Below are 16554 nucleotides of genomic sequence, written 5' to 3'. Positions count from 1 at the left end.
CATGAAAAACACGATATTTTAGGTTTAAAAGACCTAAGAGGACTCCCCAAGGTCATGCGGGGAAAGGGCGCACTGCGCAAGCCCCGTTTGTCCTCTCCATGTCAAAAGCCTAACCTTAACTGTTCAATAGAAACACGCATGTTGAGGTTTAAGATTCCCAAAGGGCTTCCCACAGTAGGATGTGTCTTTTTCGCAAAAGTTTCAAATAGTCCCGCTCCACCGGGTTTTCCTGGTGATGCCTGGCATTAGGATCGCCTACTAAAAATTGGAACTTGATTGGACAATTTTTGGACCTACCGGTACACTTAAAACGCAATTTCTGCACTAAAAACAGCATTAACCATTGTTAGTTTATCGGTCGTTGTAGGCTTTTCAGCTTGTTCTGTTTATTTTTTCTATTAACGTGAATCCGCAGCAAAAGTCTCTAGCATACGGGCTGGTATCATTGGTATTTACGTGTTAAATATGTCTCATAAGATGAGAGAGGAAGATCCTCTCAGGGGAGGATATTGTGTCAAATCTTTCCGTAAACTCATCTTTTTTGATAAAAAGTATTATCTTAAAGAGATAAAGATTATGATAAAATCATGCTCCTACTCTGTTCTATATTATGTAAAACAAGTTTTACACTAAGGACAACTCTTGTGGTATTAAGTGCGGCAATTGCATTTTAGGTGTGCCTCAGCCCACCGCGTGAGAGGGCAATTGAGGAGGGTTCCGGAAAAAGGGCCCATACCGAAAAATCGCGTTGTGAGAAAAACGTCAATTAAGTTTTCATTACTGTGTTTTGACCGCGAAGAGACTCCAAAATTCAAAATGAATGTTTCATACAAGGATTCATACATCCTAGAATGAAATCAGAGATTGGCAAAAGTTACAAAGCATAATTGGACTGCGAGAGGAATTTTTAAAAAAATTCGATTATGGGCCCTTTTTCCGGAGATCCACTGACAGTAATCGGTTCTTGTGACTAAACTAGTTAAAAGCACAATTGAAACAAAAAGAAAACGTATCGTCTCTTCTTAATAACATAAAATAAATAAATGACATCTTTGGTGGTCTGAAAACTGAAGCACTTCCCACCACAACATTCTGTCATTGACTTGAAAATTTTCCCGGAGATGGTTTTACCGGATGAAGTTTGGTAGACGTGACCATGCAGTCTTTTTAATTTGGCAGATGCCTTTACTCTGTTTGTTTTTTACCTGTTACCTGTGTTTACCTGTTTATTTTTTTACTTTTATGACGCTTTAATCTATCATTATTTACAATGTTACTACCACTCGCGGACATTGCGAAAATATCATCAACGAATGTAGACGAACAACACGAACTAACTTCGCGAAAAAGAAAGAAAAATCCTCTGACACACACTAATATTATTAATATTATTCTGCGTGTTATTATTTGTAGGTGCCACTGTTGACATCTTGATTAACACGGAAATCTGCATTTACTGATTGCAGCTAGTGATCAGTGCATTCGATGTATAAAGAGGGGCTGTTATCAGTCGGATCGCTATCTGCTGGCCGGGGCTGCTCGGGTCTCGCGTCATCTTCTAGATCACGATGATACCCCGCTCATAGAAGTATTCAGTGGAAATCCCGCGCCCGGAAAAATGGTCGTGTGGCTTGAAAAATTGGCGAATCGATACGAAACTTTAAGCACATATAGTTTAGGGTACGGGCAATCCATTAATGCGTTCTCCGGAAAAAGGGCCCATACGCCCATGGGCCTTTTTTCCGGAACCCTCCTCAAATGCTATTCCGAGACCAAATCTGTTTCAATATTTTTAAGTTACGCAAAAATTAGTGACACGTGTAAGACCATGATGTTTCTTCAGACTTTCAATTTGCCAATAGGGAGGGCAAACTTCGAAAAAATGGATGTCTGCTGTTAAAATCCGGTTTTTGAGGTCATTTCATCCCGCCGTTCGAGAGGTAGGTAATCATTTAAGACCAGATACGAGTATCTTAAAATATTTTACTCTGCACCGGAGTTAAATGATGAAAAATAATGGGTGTCGATAGTATCTACAGCTTCCACGTAAACACTTGTCCAATCGGCGAAGACCGTAAGAATGCGGGTTCCTCAAATTAAAGCGCGAGAACTTTCCCCCGTTTGCGGCATCATGTGACCTTGCTGTGAGGGACTCCAATTTTTTTACAGTCTTTCACATTAAATAATACCGATCCAGGGGATGCTGCTTAAGAAATTCCATTATTCACCCTGCTGTCGTTAGATAAGAGCCATACCCTACTGCAGGGACGTCATCTCAGGCTGGTCATACAGACCATTAGGTCGACTTAATAGTATCATGAGAGGAACATAAACCCACAATTAAATACAACCCAAGTTTGTTTTCGATTTTTCGCTTTATTTTAAACTTAGGAAAATATAATAAGATACTTTGTAGTCGTTCCGATTAAGAAGAGGAGATTGGAGAAGAGAGAAAAAATCGCAAGAACTCCCCATTTTCGTCAATTTTCACCGCCATACCGGTACAGAACCAGCTGAGATAAAAAGTTCAGTCGTGTGAACGGTGTTCACACGACCGTGTTCACCGGCAGTATTTTTCGGTTCATGTTACCGCTCTCTTGGTTCTGGGAACCGCATCCTCAGTTCATGCAACCGAGTTTTTTCGTTAGTTCTGTTCGGTGTGGGTGCTCGGTTGCATGAACGGAGGATACGGTTCTCAGGACCGGGAGGGCTACAGCACCGAACAATACGGCCGATATTGAACACCGTACATTTGGTTCATATGACCGACGTTTTTCACTCAGCTAGTTTTGTTTTTTTTTGGTTTATTAATTTATTTATCTATTTTTTTTTTAAATCTTTGGACCTACGGATCCAAATTTGCATTTAAAGTGTATCAGTAGGTCCAAAAATTGTCCAATCAAGTTCCAATTTTTAGTAGGCGATCCTAATGCCAGGCATCACCAGAAAAACCCGGTGGAGCGGGACTATTTGAAACTTTTGCGAAAAAGACACATCCTACTGTGGGAAGCCCTTTGGGAATCTTAAACCTCAACATGCGTGTTTCTATTGAACAGTTAAGGTTAGGCTTTTGACATGGAGAGGACAAACGGGGCTTGCGCAGTGCGCCCTTTCCCCGCATGACCTTGGGGAGTCCTCTTAGGTCTTTTAAACCTAAAATATCGTGTTTTTCATGAAAAGTTGCCCTAAAATAGCTCAGAATTGCAGCTTTTCCAGGGATGTTGGTTCATTTGAAAGAAAACTGGTGTTCATCGTGGGGAGCTCAAGCACGGTAACACCAGCCGCAGCCCCCCCCCCCCCTCTCTTTGGAGGGTCTTTAATTTGATTGAAAATTGAGAGACGGAATATTCTTTTACTCCATACTTATTGAACTTTTGCGTGGACTCCATTCTCATTGAACTTAAATGACCACGTTTTTCAACGCAATTTTTAGTTACAAGGGGGGCCCCCCAAAAATACCCCCTAAAGAGTCGTGAGGGGTCCTGAATATATGAAATTTGGATTCTTTTTGGTCCATTCCCTATTCCACTGACCATTTTCAAAACATCAAAACCAGTTTTCCTTGAAAAAAGGCCTGGAATAGTAGGTCTGGGCCACCTTATATATATAATTAATCAAGAATTTCCGGAGAAAGTTCGGTCTGGCGGCCCTTAAGCAACCAATTTCAGCTGCCAGACCGACTGATCCTTAATCAGGAAGGTTTTCCGCGTTAAATGAGCCCAATATCAAATGTATATGTTTCCGGTTGAAATTTGAGCACTTTTTTTCCAACTTTGAACCGGTCTGGCGGCCCTTAAGCAACCGATTTCGGCTGCCAGACCGACTGATCCTTAATCAGGAAGGTTTTCCGCGTTAAATGAGCCCAATTTCAAGTGTATATGTTTCCGGTCAAAATCCGAGCAATTTTGGGCTTTTTAGGGGCCTAAAACTTTCTTAATGCAACCGGTTTGACCTGCCAGACCGCCCATTTCTTTTAACACACCAAAATCCGCTTCGAATGAGGTGGGTGGCAAATTTATATTATTCCGGTTGAACGAATCGTCATGAGCTCTCGGTCTATAAATAAACAATTTCATTTAAACGTTTTTTTCCCAGATTGCAAGTGCAAATTCAAAAGTATTTGCTTACTTCTGGTGCATTGTATGACCTTCGCTCACTCGCACGTTTGTCTGGTTGCTCTTTGATGTAATAAAAATCTTAAGTATTCTATTGAACTTCAAAACATTATACAGTTTGATTTGAAAAATCTACTCACTCCATGACGTAAAACCGTAGATTAGTTAAAAGTTAAAAAATCTCAGATTAATTTTGAACAAATACCTGAGACTTCTCCGCAGCCGGCAAAAACTCCAGACAGTGGAACGAGTCTCTTAACACCCTCTCCAATCTGTAATGTGAAACCAATGGAAGATCCATAGATGCCGGAGATGAAAGACATATTCAAGCCTGACAAATTGAAAACAGAAATAATGAAAAGTCCAATAGCTTTTAAACTGTGGTCTGTGGGGTCCTGTTTGTCAGTGGCGATGCGTGATAATTGACTATCGACATTGAGGCATCCATTGAAATCATCCTGTACCCATTTGAAGTTATGGCGAAGAATCAATAATTACGGGGTTATAGGACATTTGACAACAATTTTTTGTCCACGCACCTGTTTTTCTAGCAATTTACGTCCACGCGTTTTTTCGGCAGGAGAGTTTTGGTCCACTTACCAATTGAGATCCAAAGTTAATAAGTCTACATGTAAGTCCTAGTATCAATATTCAAGAACGTTTAGCATGATTTCAGAACTTCATAAGAGGAAAAAGTGACTTGATTCAAGCAGATCTAAACTCGAATTTACCGCTGAGAGAATTTCCTCATGAATGAATAAAGAAAATAATGTTTGTTTAAGAAAATATGCTTACATAAAAAGAAAAGTCACTCGCATCAAATAGAAACCCACTTTCATTCAGCTACTTTCGTCTTGATTTAAAATAAACTCTTCTTGACTGCATACTCAAGGATGTTTCTGCCTAAATCGAGTCACTTTTTTTTCTGTAATGACATTCAAAAATTATGCTAAACGTCATTAAATACGGATGCTATCACTTACTGAGTTTTTGGACTACAGCTCTCTTTTCGTGCCGCAGTATCTTGATTTATTTTTCGAGGAAAGCTTCGTACTCTTAAAGGATGCCTGCCATCCTTAACATGCTGGAGCGCCTTCAATATTTCGTATGATACTGTGCAACACCTCTATTGTGAAATAGTTGCTTATGGCGCCGTGGCTCGCTGCGGCGCGGCGCGCCAAGAGGGCGGTCGACGCGCAACGTGCATTGACGCCTACAAACCTAAGTGGATACTTCAAGCCTTGCGCAATGCGTGAAGTATCCACTTAGGTTTGTAGGCCGCTTCGCTCTGGGTTCGGCTCTAATATTTAAACTCGCGGAGTCAGCATTTTTCAACTCGTGATTTTGAAATGTTCGTACACTCTGCGTGGATTATTCTCATTTAAATCGATGGAAAAAAAATATGTAAAGGAAAATATGATGTGTGTTTTGTAAATATTAAGGTGGTTCCGTGTCAAATTTAATGACTTCCAAAGTACTTATATTTTTCTTTTATATTTTGTACTTTTACTGTGCTGCAGCGTGGTGCACGCGCAACCAAACTCTCAAAATTGGCCACATTTGACTCTCAAAGGTCGATGTAAAAATACCAATGATTGCGTGCTTCTTAGTTTTTTCCATCTTTTTGCCATTTTGGTACAGTTTCTTTAAACAACACTACGGCTAAATGTTATTAATATCGATGCTATCTCTTAGAAAGGACTTGCCACGTTTTAAAAATGTATCTGTTTTTAAAATGAAGTAATATTTTCATTTAAAAAAAGAAACAAGTTGGTTTTTGCAATCGCTAGCGATAGCAATATTCGTCATGGGAACTTTTGCTTCTGGGATATGAAAATTTTAAGGTAGGTACAGTTCGTTTGTAGTATCTTCAGAATTGAAGGGGCTATGTAATTTTGTGTCGACATCTCTTTTTTAACATTTTTAATTTTTTTTCTTTGCATACAAGAAAGCTGTTATTTACCAATTATTTATTTTCGTTGGATTATGTATGGTTTTTGGAAGTTAACGCATTTAACTTTCAGTTTCGTTTTTTCGGCGTAAAGTATGATATTTTTACTCTACGCATATGCCCGAATACGCATCATAACGACGGTGAAACTACCAAACCACGTATCTCGTTTGCGGTGTTTAAAAATCTCCGCTCACATTTTATTTTTTGAAGTAGACCAAATCCATATCATTCCTTGAAATTTTCACAGAATTTTCTCCGCACGAAGAGGAAAAATCACGGAAATTTTCAAGACTGGACGTTAAGTAGCTTTTCATTTAAAAAATAAAGTATGACAGGAAGTCTGCGACGTCGCAAACCGAGATACGTGGTTTGGTAGTTTCACCGTCGATAAGTGACCTATGTGCTTCCTAAGTTGCCATTTTTTTCATTCAAATAGATGTAACCGAAATGTTAGATGTGTACTACCTATACTACTTTCATGTCATTGCTTTATTTATTTATTTACTTTTTGCGTAGGTATAAATTGTTATTTTTTGCTGAATTTTGGAGAAAATATTGCTTTAAGAACGTGGAATGTAAATTAATTTTATTGAAAAAAGAAAATACCATCATTAATTTGGGCGAACAGAGAAAATATACATCAATATTTGGGTCAACATCTCCCTGATTATATAAAGGATGAATATATTAGTATTTCTGTATCAAAAAACTTAGCTTTTGTCTTCAGAGATACGATGATTCTAGTCCCAGTCAATTTGTTTTATTGAAAAAACAAAAAAACAAAAAATAAATAAAAAAAAAAAAACAACTGAAATGTTAGCATACTATTTTCATGTCTTTCTATTTGTATCAATAGGTACTGTTTGCTTAACTTACGAGCGTTGAATGCAAATTAACTTTACTGAAAAAAGAAAATAACGTCATCAATTTGGGGGAACATGTGGCTGATTATATGAAGGAGGTATATTCCAGTATTTTTGTTTAACATATTAACTCACGAGAAAATGTTCGTACATTTATCATCTAGTATTAATTATTTTTTGATGATTGGTCTAAAACATTCAATACAACCATTAAAAATTATCTCCCATCGCCGGGTATCGAACTCCCGATCACCTATTGCCCGCACCTTATCAAAAATATGGGGCGCCTCAGTCGACTAGGATATCACAGATCGGCGAATGGTGAGGAAAAAATAGCATTTAAAAGACTCGGACGATGGGCGGGACTTATCACAAGAGTTGTCCTTGAGCGATTCGGCGATTCGCGTCTTCGTAGCTTCTGGAGAAATGAGCTAAGCGCCTTTCTCTGTGAGACATTGTTTGCCTATGCTATCATGTGTCTCAAGGTTCATATCAGCAGGCATTTGCCATCCCGGCAGTAAGCTGAGGCAATATTTCTGTATTCATGGAATAAATCAATCAATCGAGTTCCGATTTTGGCTCATATATCCGTAACGGGTCCTCCAGAGCAGTTTTCCACCTTGCACAATAGTTATAATTTCTTTATTTCTATTTGTAAAATTTGAGGTGGGATAATGGCGGCTTCTCAAGAGCAACGAGGTAGGCGATCTTTTGCACCAACGAACAGAAAACTGATGGCGAAAAAGAACCAATCAGAACCTCCCAAAAAAAAGAATTTGCCTAAAAACGGAACTTCGTGGATCTGCGCAGATTTACCAGTCAGATACGACATCTCAAGTTGGAAAAAAACTCGCTGAAAGCGAATTGTAATATCATGGGGAACTCCGTTCCCATGACAAAAAGTGTATATAAAGTTACTTCATATCAAAAATTTTAAGGATGGAAATCAAACCCAATATCCACCAATGACAATTTGAAAATATGAATCAAAAGAGGAAAGTAACATTTCATTTAAATAATGAGTCACCATAACAACACCTCCTTCTCTCTCAATTTTCTCATTTCGATAGTGTCAATATGATTTTACATACACACAGACTAAAATATAATGCTTGACCCAAGTCACTGTTTCTTATTTTACATGTGGACGTAAAATACTGGACAAAACAGGTGCGCGGACAAAAAATCACGTCGACGAAATTTCCTGGAACCAATTATGGTTTTCGTTAAGTACGTCCTAATAATCGATCTTCTTTCTTAGGTTTGAACGGCATTTCAATCGATACATCGCAAAGCACGCTACGCCACTGCTGTTGGTCTGAAAGGACCTGCGATAAGGGAAGCGCGGTAAAGTATAGGAAGCTTTTCAGAAAAAACAAAAAAAAAAGAATTAAAGTTCAAGAGGAGGAGTTATCTTGGTTTCCGTATTCATACCTTCAGTTAGAGACCATCCCTAAAATACGTAACGCATATTTCGGCATTTTTGAGCCCTACTCCCATTGTAACGATTTTGTGACATACTTAGGTCCCTTTCTTTGTCTTTTCCCACGTAAAAAAAACTAACGTAGAAGAGCGTTACGTACCTAATTTAGGGACGGCTCCTTATCTGAAGGAGAATTCAAAGACGATCCAACGGGATTATTGTGGATATTTCTTCATTTAACAGCAATGCCGCCGCCCAGGCGGCGGTCCAGTATGACGTAAGCATAAGCCATTTACAGGGGAGAGGGATCGAGGCTTGCGTCTTTGGGTCTCAGTATGAGGGAAAAGGGATACAAGTCCAGCTTTTCGTAAGCCTCCCACTTTAAAGGGATATAAATTATTTTTTGATTAAGAAAATATTTCAAGCTTTCTCCGTCATTTATAAAAATGGGGGGAAGGGGGGGAGTTGGGTCAGGTCATCGTTACTAATAGTGGATAGTGAGAGGTTGTTTTACGGGTGCCTTACAGGGGAGGGAAGGGGTCAAGAAGTTGACCAAAACGCCGTGACGCGTGATACCTACTTGCTAGAGGGCGCCGTGGTGGGTTAAATGTCGAGAAAAATCACTCAAAATCGTTAAGTAACGCTGAAAAGGACAGCAAAAATTCTTAAGTGTTATATACTTAAGAGATGACCCCAACATTAGAGAGTGAGCTTGCTACATATGCATAAGAAGCACAGAAATTTTCATCAAGAAGTGGCTTTTTCCATACCTACGTATCCAAAAGCTAAAAGAAGCACAGCTGTATTCCTTGATAATGCTATGTTTGAAGTCCTTTTCAATGCTTGCAAAGGCGTGTCAGCATTTGATTTTTTCCTACTTTCTTGAACATCTCTGAGAAACAGGTGCGCAAAAGCTCCTACAGCTATGAATCCGGCCATTACGAATAAGACAAGGTGCCTTGTGGATTCATCAATCTTTACCGTCACACTTTTGAATGCGAAGTATGTGAACAGGTTGCCCGGGAAATATCTAACAATGAAAAAGATAGAGTAGAATGAAAATGTACATTGTTTAGATCTTAAATGAGAGCTTGTAGGAATCTACTTTTTCCCTTTTTCAAAATATATATAGCATAGTGTGTCTAAAAAATCTTTTCACCGACCCTCGTTTGAGCAAACCAAATTAAAAACGCAGGTAGTACTTGCCGAAAGGTAATGTTAATAGGTCTCTAAGGTGACCTCACAATAGAATTCGTCGTTTCCTGGGCTGGACAAAGAAACGTAACTCGATTCCAAGGTTGCAAAATTGACTCAAACAATTCAACATTTTACAAAAATGTACGAGTGACAGGACAAATAATTGAAAATCCGAGTGTACATACGCGTTACAAGTTTTTACAATTTCACAAAGTTAGTGTCAAGCATGTTCTTTTTTTTTTCACAACAACACACTCTCAAAAACATTCTGAAATGTGCAGTGTTGTCTTTTTCCTAACTAAGTGCCGATTGTCCAGAAATAATCGTCCGAAAGTTTGAAAAGTTTGGTAACATTGACCGCCGTGGTTGAATAATACAAGGACTTTTTGCGATCTCAATTTCAACCCTGCGCTGTATAAAGATGTCGAGCTACTTACTGATTTAAAATTTTACCAAATACGCTACAGCCACTACTTTAATATTACCAATTTTCCTTGGATAGAAAAAGCACTCTTTCTACGTGGAGGGATTGCTGCAGAAATTTAAACATACGATCTTCGAGCTCGCACAATCCGCAGGCCTTTTGCCATACCTTCATTAATTTGCTGTTACGAGAAATGGCGATGAAACTTTTGTGACACATAATAAAAAAAATTCAAAGGTCACACAAATGTATTTCATACCTAGATGAACATTCACTATAACACAGTATTTTTAAAAGCGACTAGCATGTGTAATTGTGACTCATTTCTTCGATACGACTAAGCTATTTTCCAATTTTTTACGTCTAAATTTGCGACTAGGTAGTGTCGTAGAATTGATTATTTTAAACGCTCCTGCTATTAGTTGATCCGTAGCGGATCATATTGCTGAGTTTTTCTTGGGGAATTGGACCGTGTTCAGCAGGACGGAACCACTTCACAACCGATATTATCACCTTAGCTGGGTAATTTAATTTTTTTGGTGAAAACGATTTTGCGGATTTTCTTTACAAATTCCATCGAATTATCTGCATAGCACGGAGAAAATTCCCTAAAACTTTAAACAAAAATCTGCATAAACGTACTCTTGAAAAAAATTAAATTTCTCCATTAAATTTGACGATAGCAGATGTGGCTTGGTTCTTTCGGCTAGACGCGGTCCACTTAAAAGTATATGCGAGATCTATTTAGATACTCAGTTAATTAATTTCGATGATCTGCAACTAGACTATTTACGTCGGAGGAAATCACCTTAAATTTTGAAATGTACTTGTTTATCGATTTAGTAGAAACATTTATATTATATGCGGTAAAATACTCTTATGTTCACATCAATGATGTGCTCCCAAAATTGAATACCCAATCAACTCCTCTTAATTTGACTAGAATAGAAAGTATCACTCACCCGCATGCGAAAAAGAACCAAAACAAAGCCATGTTTCGTGCAAGTGTTTGTTCGGTAGAGTTCAGCACCAAATAATTTGAACTTGCAGTCCACGTTAGAGCTCCACCAATGCCCTTAAGTGAAAAGGCTACGTATAGAAGCCAACTATTCTCTAGGTACATTGCCACGGGAGGGGCTCTATGAAATTAAAATTATAATCAACTGTTCAAATATTTTCAAATAAAATACAAAGAAAGAGAATGAAAAATACAGGGTTATTCAAAAGTTACGCACCACTGGCCATAACTTTAGTTCTAATTATGATATCGATTTTCGGTTTGTGGCGTCCTTCCTCATATCGAGGGGGAAACTTTTTGAGGTACTTTTCAGTTCTTCACCCCCCCCCCCCCCAGGGGGAGGGGGGGGCGGGGGGCAACTCAAAAATTTCAAATGGCAACCCCCATCATGTGATACATCGTTAGAAAGAGCATGAAAAAATAAAATTTTTGGCGCAAACCGGAAGTCGATCTGATCCCCCTGTCAAAAGTTAGGGGGGTCCAAAGGTTATTTAGGGGGTCCGTACCTTCATTTTTTAGAGTAGCTTCAGCGGCTCTTGGACATACCGTTTCTCTTTTCAAAGAGTCCTCGAATACTCCAAGTCTGATACCGAAGTCTTCATATTGCCCCCGGGCCACCACAGCCCCCCCCGTAGGGGGGGGGGGGGGATTGGGCCTGTTACAATGAAACATTGCATTAAAATGCGAAAAGTCACAGAAGAGCTTCAAACTTAGCATCAAATCCGAGTGGAACTTCTTGCCGATGTTAACGCAAACGCAGCCTGCGACTTTAAAGTGAGTTTTCAAAACTCTTAGCCCCCTGCCCCCCTCATTTTTGGTTGCAGAGCGGGTAAAAACCGGGAAATTCACTACAAATAATGCCCGAAACTAATGTCCAACTTGAGGAGGACCCTTGAAACGTTGCGATCAGTCGGAGCATTGGAATACAAGGACTGCCACCCCCTTAAAGTACGGAAACATCCAAAACACCCCCGCTGCCCCCCTCATTTTTCGTTGCGGAGCGGGTAAAAACCGGGAAAATCGCCAGAAATGATGCCCGAAACCACTGTAGAACTTGACGAGAACCCTTGAAACGTTGCGCTCAGTCGGAGAACTGCAACTTAGGAACTGCCGCCCACTTTAAGGACGGAAACATCCATAAAACCCCCGCTGCCCCCCTCTTTTTTCGTTGCAGAGCTGGTAAGAACCGGTCCATCATTTCTGGCGATTTTCCCGGTTTTTACCCGCTCCGCAACGAAAAATGAGGGGGGCAGCGGGGGTGTTTTGGATGTTTCCGCACTTTAAAGGGGTGGCAGTCCTTGTATTCCAATGCTCCGACTGATCGCAACGTTTCAAGGGTCCTCCTCAAGTTGGACATTAGTTTCGGGCATTGTTTGTAGTGAATTTCCCGGTTTTTACCCGCTCTGCAACCAAAAATGAGGGGGGCAGGGGGCTAAGAGTTTTGAAAACTCACTTTAAAGTCGCAGGCTGCGTTTGCGTTAACATCGGCAAGAAGTTCCACTCGGATTTGATGCTAAGTTTGAAGCTCTTCTGTGACTTTTCGCATTTTAATGCAATGTTTCATTGCAACAGGCCCATCCCCCCCTACGGGGGGGCTTTGGTGGCCCGGGGGCAATATGAAGACTTCGGTATCAGACTTGGAGTATTCGAGGACTCTTTGAAAAGAGAAACGGTATGCCCAAGAGCCGCCGAAGCTACTCTAAAAAATGAAGGCACGGACCCCCTAAATAACCTTTGGACCCCCCTAACTTTTGACAGGGGGATCAGATCGACTTCCGGTTTGCGCCAAAAATTTTATTTTTTCATGCTCTTTCTAACGATGTATCACATGATGGGGGTTGCCATTTGAAATTTTTGAGTTGCCCCCCGCCCCCCCTCCCCCTGGGGGGGGGGGGGTGAAGAACTGAAAAGTACCTCAAAAAGTTTCCCCCTCGATATGAGGAAGGACGCCACAAACCGCAAATCGATATCATAATTAGAACTAAAGTTATGGCCAGTGGTGCGTAACTTTTGAATAACCCTGTATGTTGATTCATCTGAAAATCGTCATTCTGAGTCAGTATGGATGATCTGCATCGTCGGAAGAATTCGTTTTAGCTCTTGTTTTATAAGAACTAACTTGCTCATTCTGAAGCTCAAACTTTGCCCTAAAATAGTTCTGTCGCACACAAGATGTACGGATAAATGGACAGACTTTTAAGCCATATGCCCACGTATTATGGATGTAAGAAAACCTAACTATAGAAAATAAAAAATTTCGCAAATTATTTTACTTGAATGAAAAGTCGCAGAAATGTTAAGACTCGCTTATTCCTTTGCCTTATTTTAGATGGGCATATGCGTTGATAGACTCCTGCCTATCTGCTGCAGCGAGCTGCGAGTTGCAATTGGACGTATTTATGCTAAAAGGAACTATGTTGCACGCAAAACCCTATGCACATAGTTCCTTTTGGCATAAATGTGTCCAATTGCAACTCACGAAGTCACTCTCGAGTCCCAACTCGGAGCTACAGAGGCCTATCAAAGTATGCATTGCATGCAATGTGAATGTTCGTCTAAGATAAGGTAGAGAAATTCATGAGTTTTGAAAGTTTCGCGGTTTTATATTTCATCAAAACGACATTCCCTGGTTATAAATCAAACCTCAATAACCTTGTCACAAACTGTTATCAATCTCGCTTTTACAAGGTCTCCTCTTTCATCTGAAAGCATTCATTTTCTCTTTAAATGGCAAAAGATGATATTAAATGCTTAGAACGATTGGAATCATACGCATGAAAGATTGAAAACAGATTCCAGTTTTTTCTGAACTCTCTAGACAAACCTGGTCTCCGTCAACGGAGCATTAAGTAATTCAGGATGCGGGAAATTTGAGAACTTGTGATAAGAATTACGCGGATCGCGGACTTTTTGGATGTGTTTAGCGAGATTCTTGTGTGATTTTATCTTACAAAGTCTAATAATTGATCATATCTCCTGTGTGCAAAAAGCGTACTTTCATTGCGGTTCTGATATATTCTAGGACGAAGGTTGAAATACACTTACAAATAGCATAGAGCTCCAATAAACATCGTCAATCGGGGACCAATGGATGAAATAACTGAGGGAGTGAGGAGTACACTGAGCGAGAAAGATGTGTATATAACTCCGGAAAGAGTGTATCCATCAACGTTGAAATTAGGGTTGTCATCGTGCGCACTCGCTAATAAGGTTTTCTGCAATTGGAAATTGATGCGCAAGATCATTTAATTAGTTAAAAAGGCTATTATAAAATTACCTAAATTTTTTACTTAATTGCAAAAGTCATCTCGCGACATTCAACACTATGTGAAGAATACGAAGTGACGAAGACATTAGAAAATTATTAAAAGCGATAACGAAAATTCTAATTTAAAGGGCTTTGATTCTGTTGGAAACGATTAAAAATTACGGAAAACTTAAGGTCTGAAGTACCTTCTGGTACGTGCAGTGCAATCCGAAAATGACGTAAACCCAGTTTTTTTTTTTTTTATTGGACATTGCCGCATTCAGGGTTTATACTGACAGCTTTCACTACAAACTCCTTGATGATAAGAGATAAGTGAAAAATCAATGAAACAGTAAACGCAAATTAATACCTGAAGATCCAACAAAGCAAAATAGCCGGAGAAGAGTAGTAATTGACAAATTCCCACACCACATATATTAATTGTACGGCTATCCATAGCAAAATTGCTGGTAATTCTTTTAAAACTAACTATTAGAGGAACATTTTGAGGGCAGACATAGAATTTGACAGATTATACATAAGTTCATTCCTCTTTGCAAACTCATCGATGAATTGAAAGGGGGATCACATGTAGGTATCACACAGTCGAACTTTGAACTTGATAACTTGATAATTTGATTTTAGCAGAAGTCTGGCGATAAATATAATTCTCATTCGTGAAAAAATTACGGTGCTACAGCGCAGGCCTACGCCTTTAACCGAGAACATAAGCTGAGAATATAACCGGGAATATAAGCATCATGGCTAAATGATCTTGACTGCTTCGATGGTTAATTTAGAAAAACGCTTTCCTCGATCTCAATATATATAAAAAAAATTGACCCGGAATACATTTCAAGAAAAGGTTTTTTTGCGGGAATCTCTCTAGTTATAGTACCTAAACAACATACTAAAAGTTCGACACGATCCGATGACCGGAAGGAGGGAAATGGCCCCAAAACGCTAAAATGCACTAAAAAATTTGCGGTTTTTTTTTAGATAAGTATTTTTCCATTTTTGAAGAAAAGTATCGGGTTTCCGCAAAAAATGCAGAGAACTTTTTTGAAAGTATAATAAATATGCTTTAAAATGAGTAGTCGCACAACACTCTACGATAATTCGTTCTCTAGTTACAGAGAACGGAAAAGAGCATTAAATTCCGACAATTTTACAAAACATCGTGTTATTCGGCAGTTATCATCACTTTTCACCAAAAATATTGGGTTTTCTCAGGAAAAGCTGAGAACCTTTTAAAAGAAAATGCAACTTACGCATAAATGAGTGCTCACACAATATTTTGCGACACTTTGTTGCTGTGTAACACGAGGTTAAAATGAGCCCATGATTTCGGTCATCTTCTGTGAATGACCCCTCGTCGGCCGTTATGTGCATTTCGCAATTAAACAATTAATTTTACACCGAAATGAAAAAAAATAATATTAAATTGAACTTTTCACATCTAGAATGAATGAGCTTTTACAGCTTTTGCAAATTGATATCGGTGGCTCCGTTGACATTGACAGGAATGTAAGAGTATGATTTGACTCCTTCTTTAACAACGTCCATATCAGCATCTCCTTTGGTGTTCTCAACTTCACATCCATTAGATATCATTTGATTTCCTATCAGAGCAATTATGTTTGTTTTGTTGTCGGGATTTGCTAAAAATCTTTCGATGTACTACCTGTTCTTCAATAAAAGTCGCAATGTGATAGTGTTCCCTATCCCTCGTTTATTCAATTTATGATCTCAAGAACTTTTATTTAAGCTGATCTTCCAAACGTATTAAATTTGAAAAAATAAAAAGGACTGGTGTCTCTCTCTGAGCTCTTATCGTCTCATAACTATAACAGAAGACATAGAGACATCAAAAAGAAGAAAACAATTGGCTGAAAAGATCAGAGCAAGTTTTCAAATTTTCAAGTATCCAGATGGTAAATGCTCTGCCCTGGAGTATCAAGGAACAGCTCTTCGACGGAAAAATAGCTTTTCTCTATTACGAAATTTTCTGCTAGCTAGGGCATTTTACGATCTTCAAGAATTTTTGTTTGGCAAATAGAATTTTTCAATGAACATGCTTTTTGCATGAAAAGATTGGCAAATGTGGAATTTGGGTGTGGCAAACGCAAAAGCGCGTTGTAGGAACAACTTCTATGTATGTACATGCTTTTTATGACGTTATTTAGCTTATTTTACTGTAAATAATTGTTAGTTGATGGTGGGCGGGGGGGGGGGGGGGGCTCCTCTTGACTTGTGTCGTAGTCCCACTTATGGGTTTCGCTTGTACACATGTCTAAATATAAATTAAAATAA

At 39.1% G+C, this 16554-nt stretch overlaps 1 protein-coding gene across 1 annotated transcript in view; it reads right to left on the bottom strand.

The window, feature by feature from the left end:
• The window catches only part of LOC109043616 (UNC93-like protein MFSD11), a 22751-nt gene extending 6282 nt beyond the window's left edge, over positions 1-16469 (bottom strand). The window contains exons 1-5 of the mRNA XM_019060884.2: positions 14612-16469; positions 14040-14209; positions 10939-11115; positions 9126-9385; positions 4321-4446 (exon numbers count right to left, since the gene is read on the bottom strand). Of these exons, the coding sequence (XP_018916429.2) occupies positions 4321-4446; positions 9126-9385; positions 10939-11115; positions 14040-14209; positions 14612-14698 (820 nt within the window). The 5' untranslated portion in view covers positions 14699-16469. The remainder of the gene's footprint in view (positions 1-4320; positions 4447-9125; positions 9386-10938; positions 11116-14039; positions 14210-14611) is intronic.
• Between the last annotated feature and the right edge of the window lie 85 nt (positions 16470-16554).

Source organism: Bemisia tabaci, chromosome 7, assembly GCF_918797505.1.
Source record: "Bemisia tabaci chromosome 7, PGI_BMITA_v3".
In the NCBI taxonomy this organism is placed as follows: Eukaryota; Metazoa; Arthropoda; class Insecta; order Hemiptera; family Aleyrodidae; genus Bemisia; species Bemisia tabaci.
Note: the sequence above shows the minus strand (reverse complement) of the source record. Positions and strands in the feature narration are given on the sequence as shown.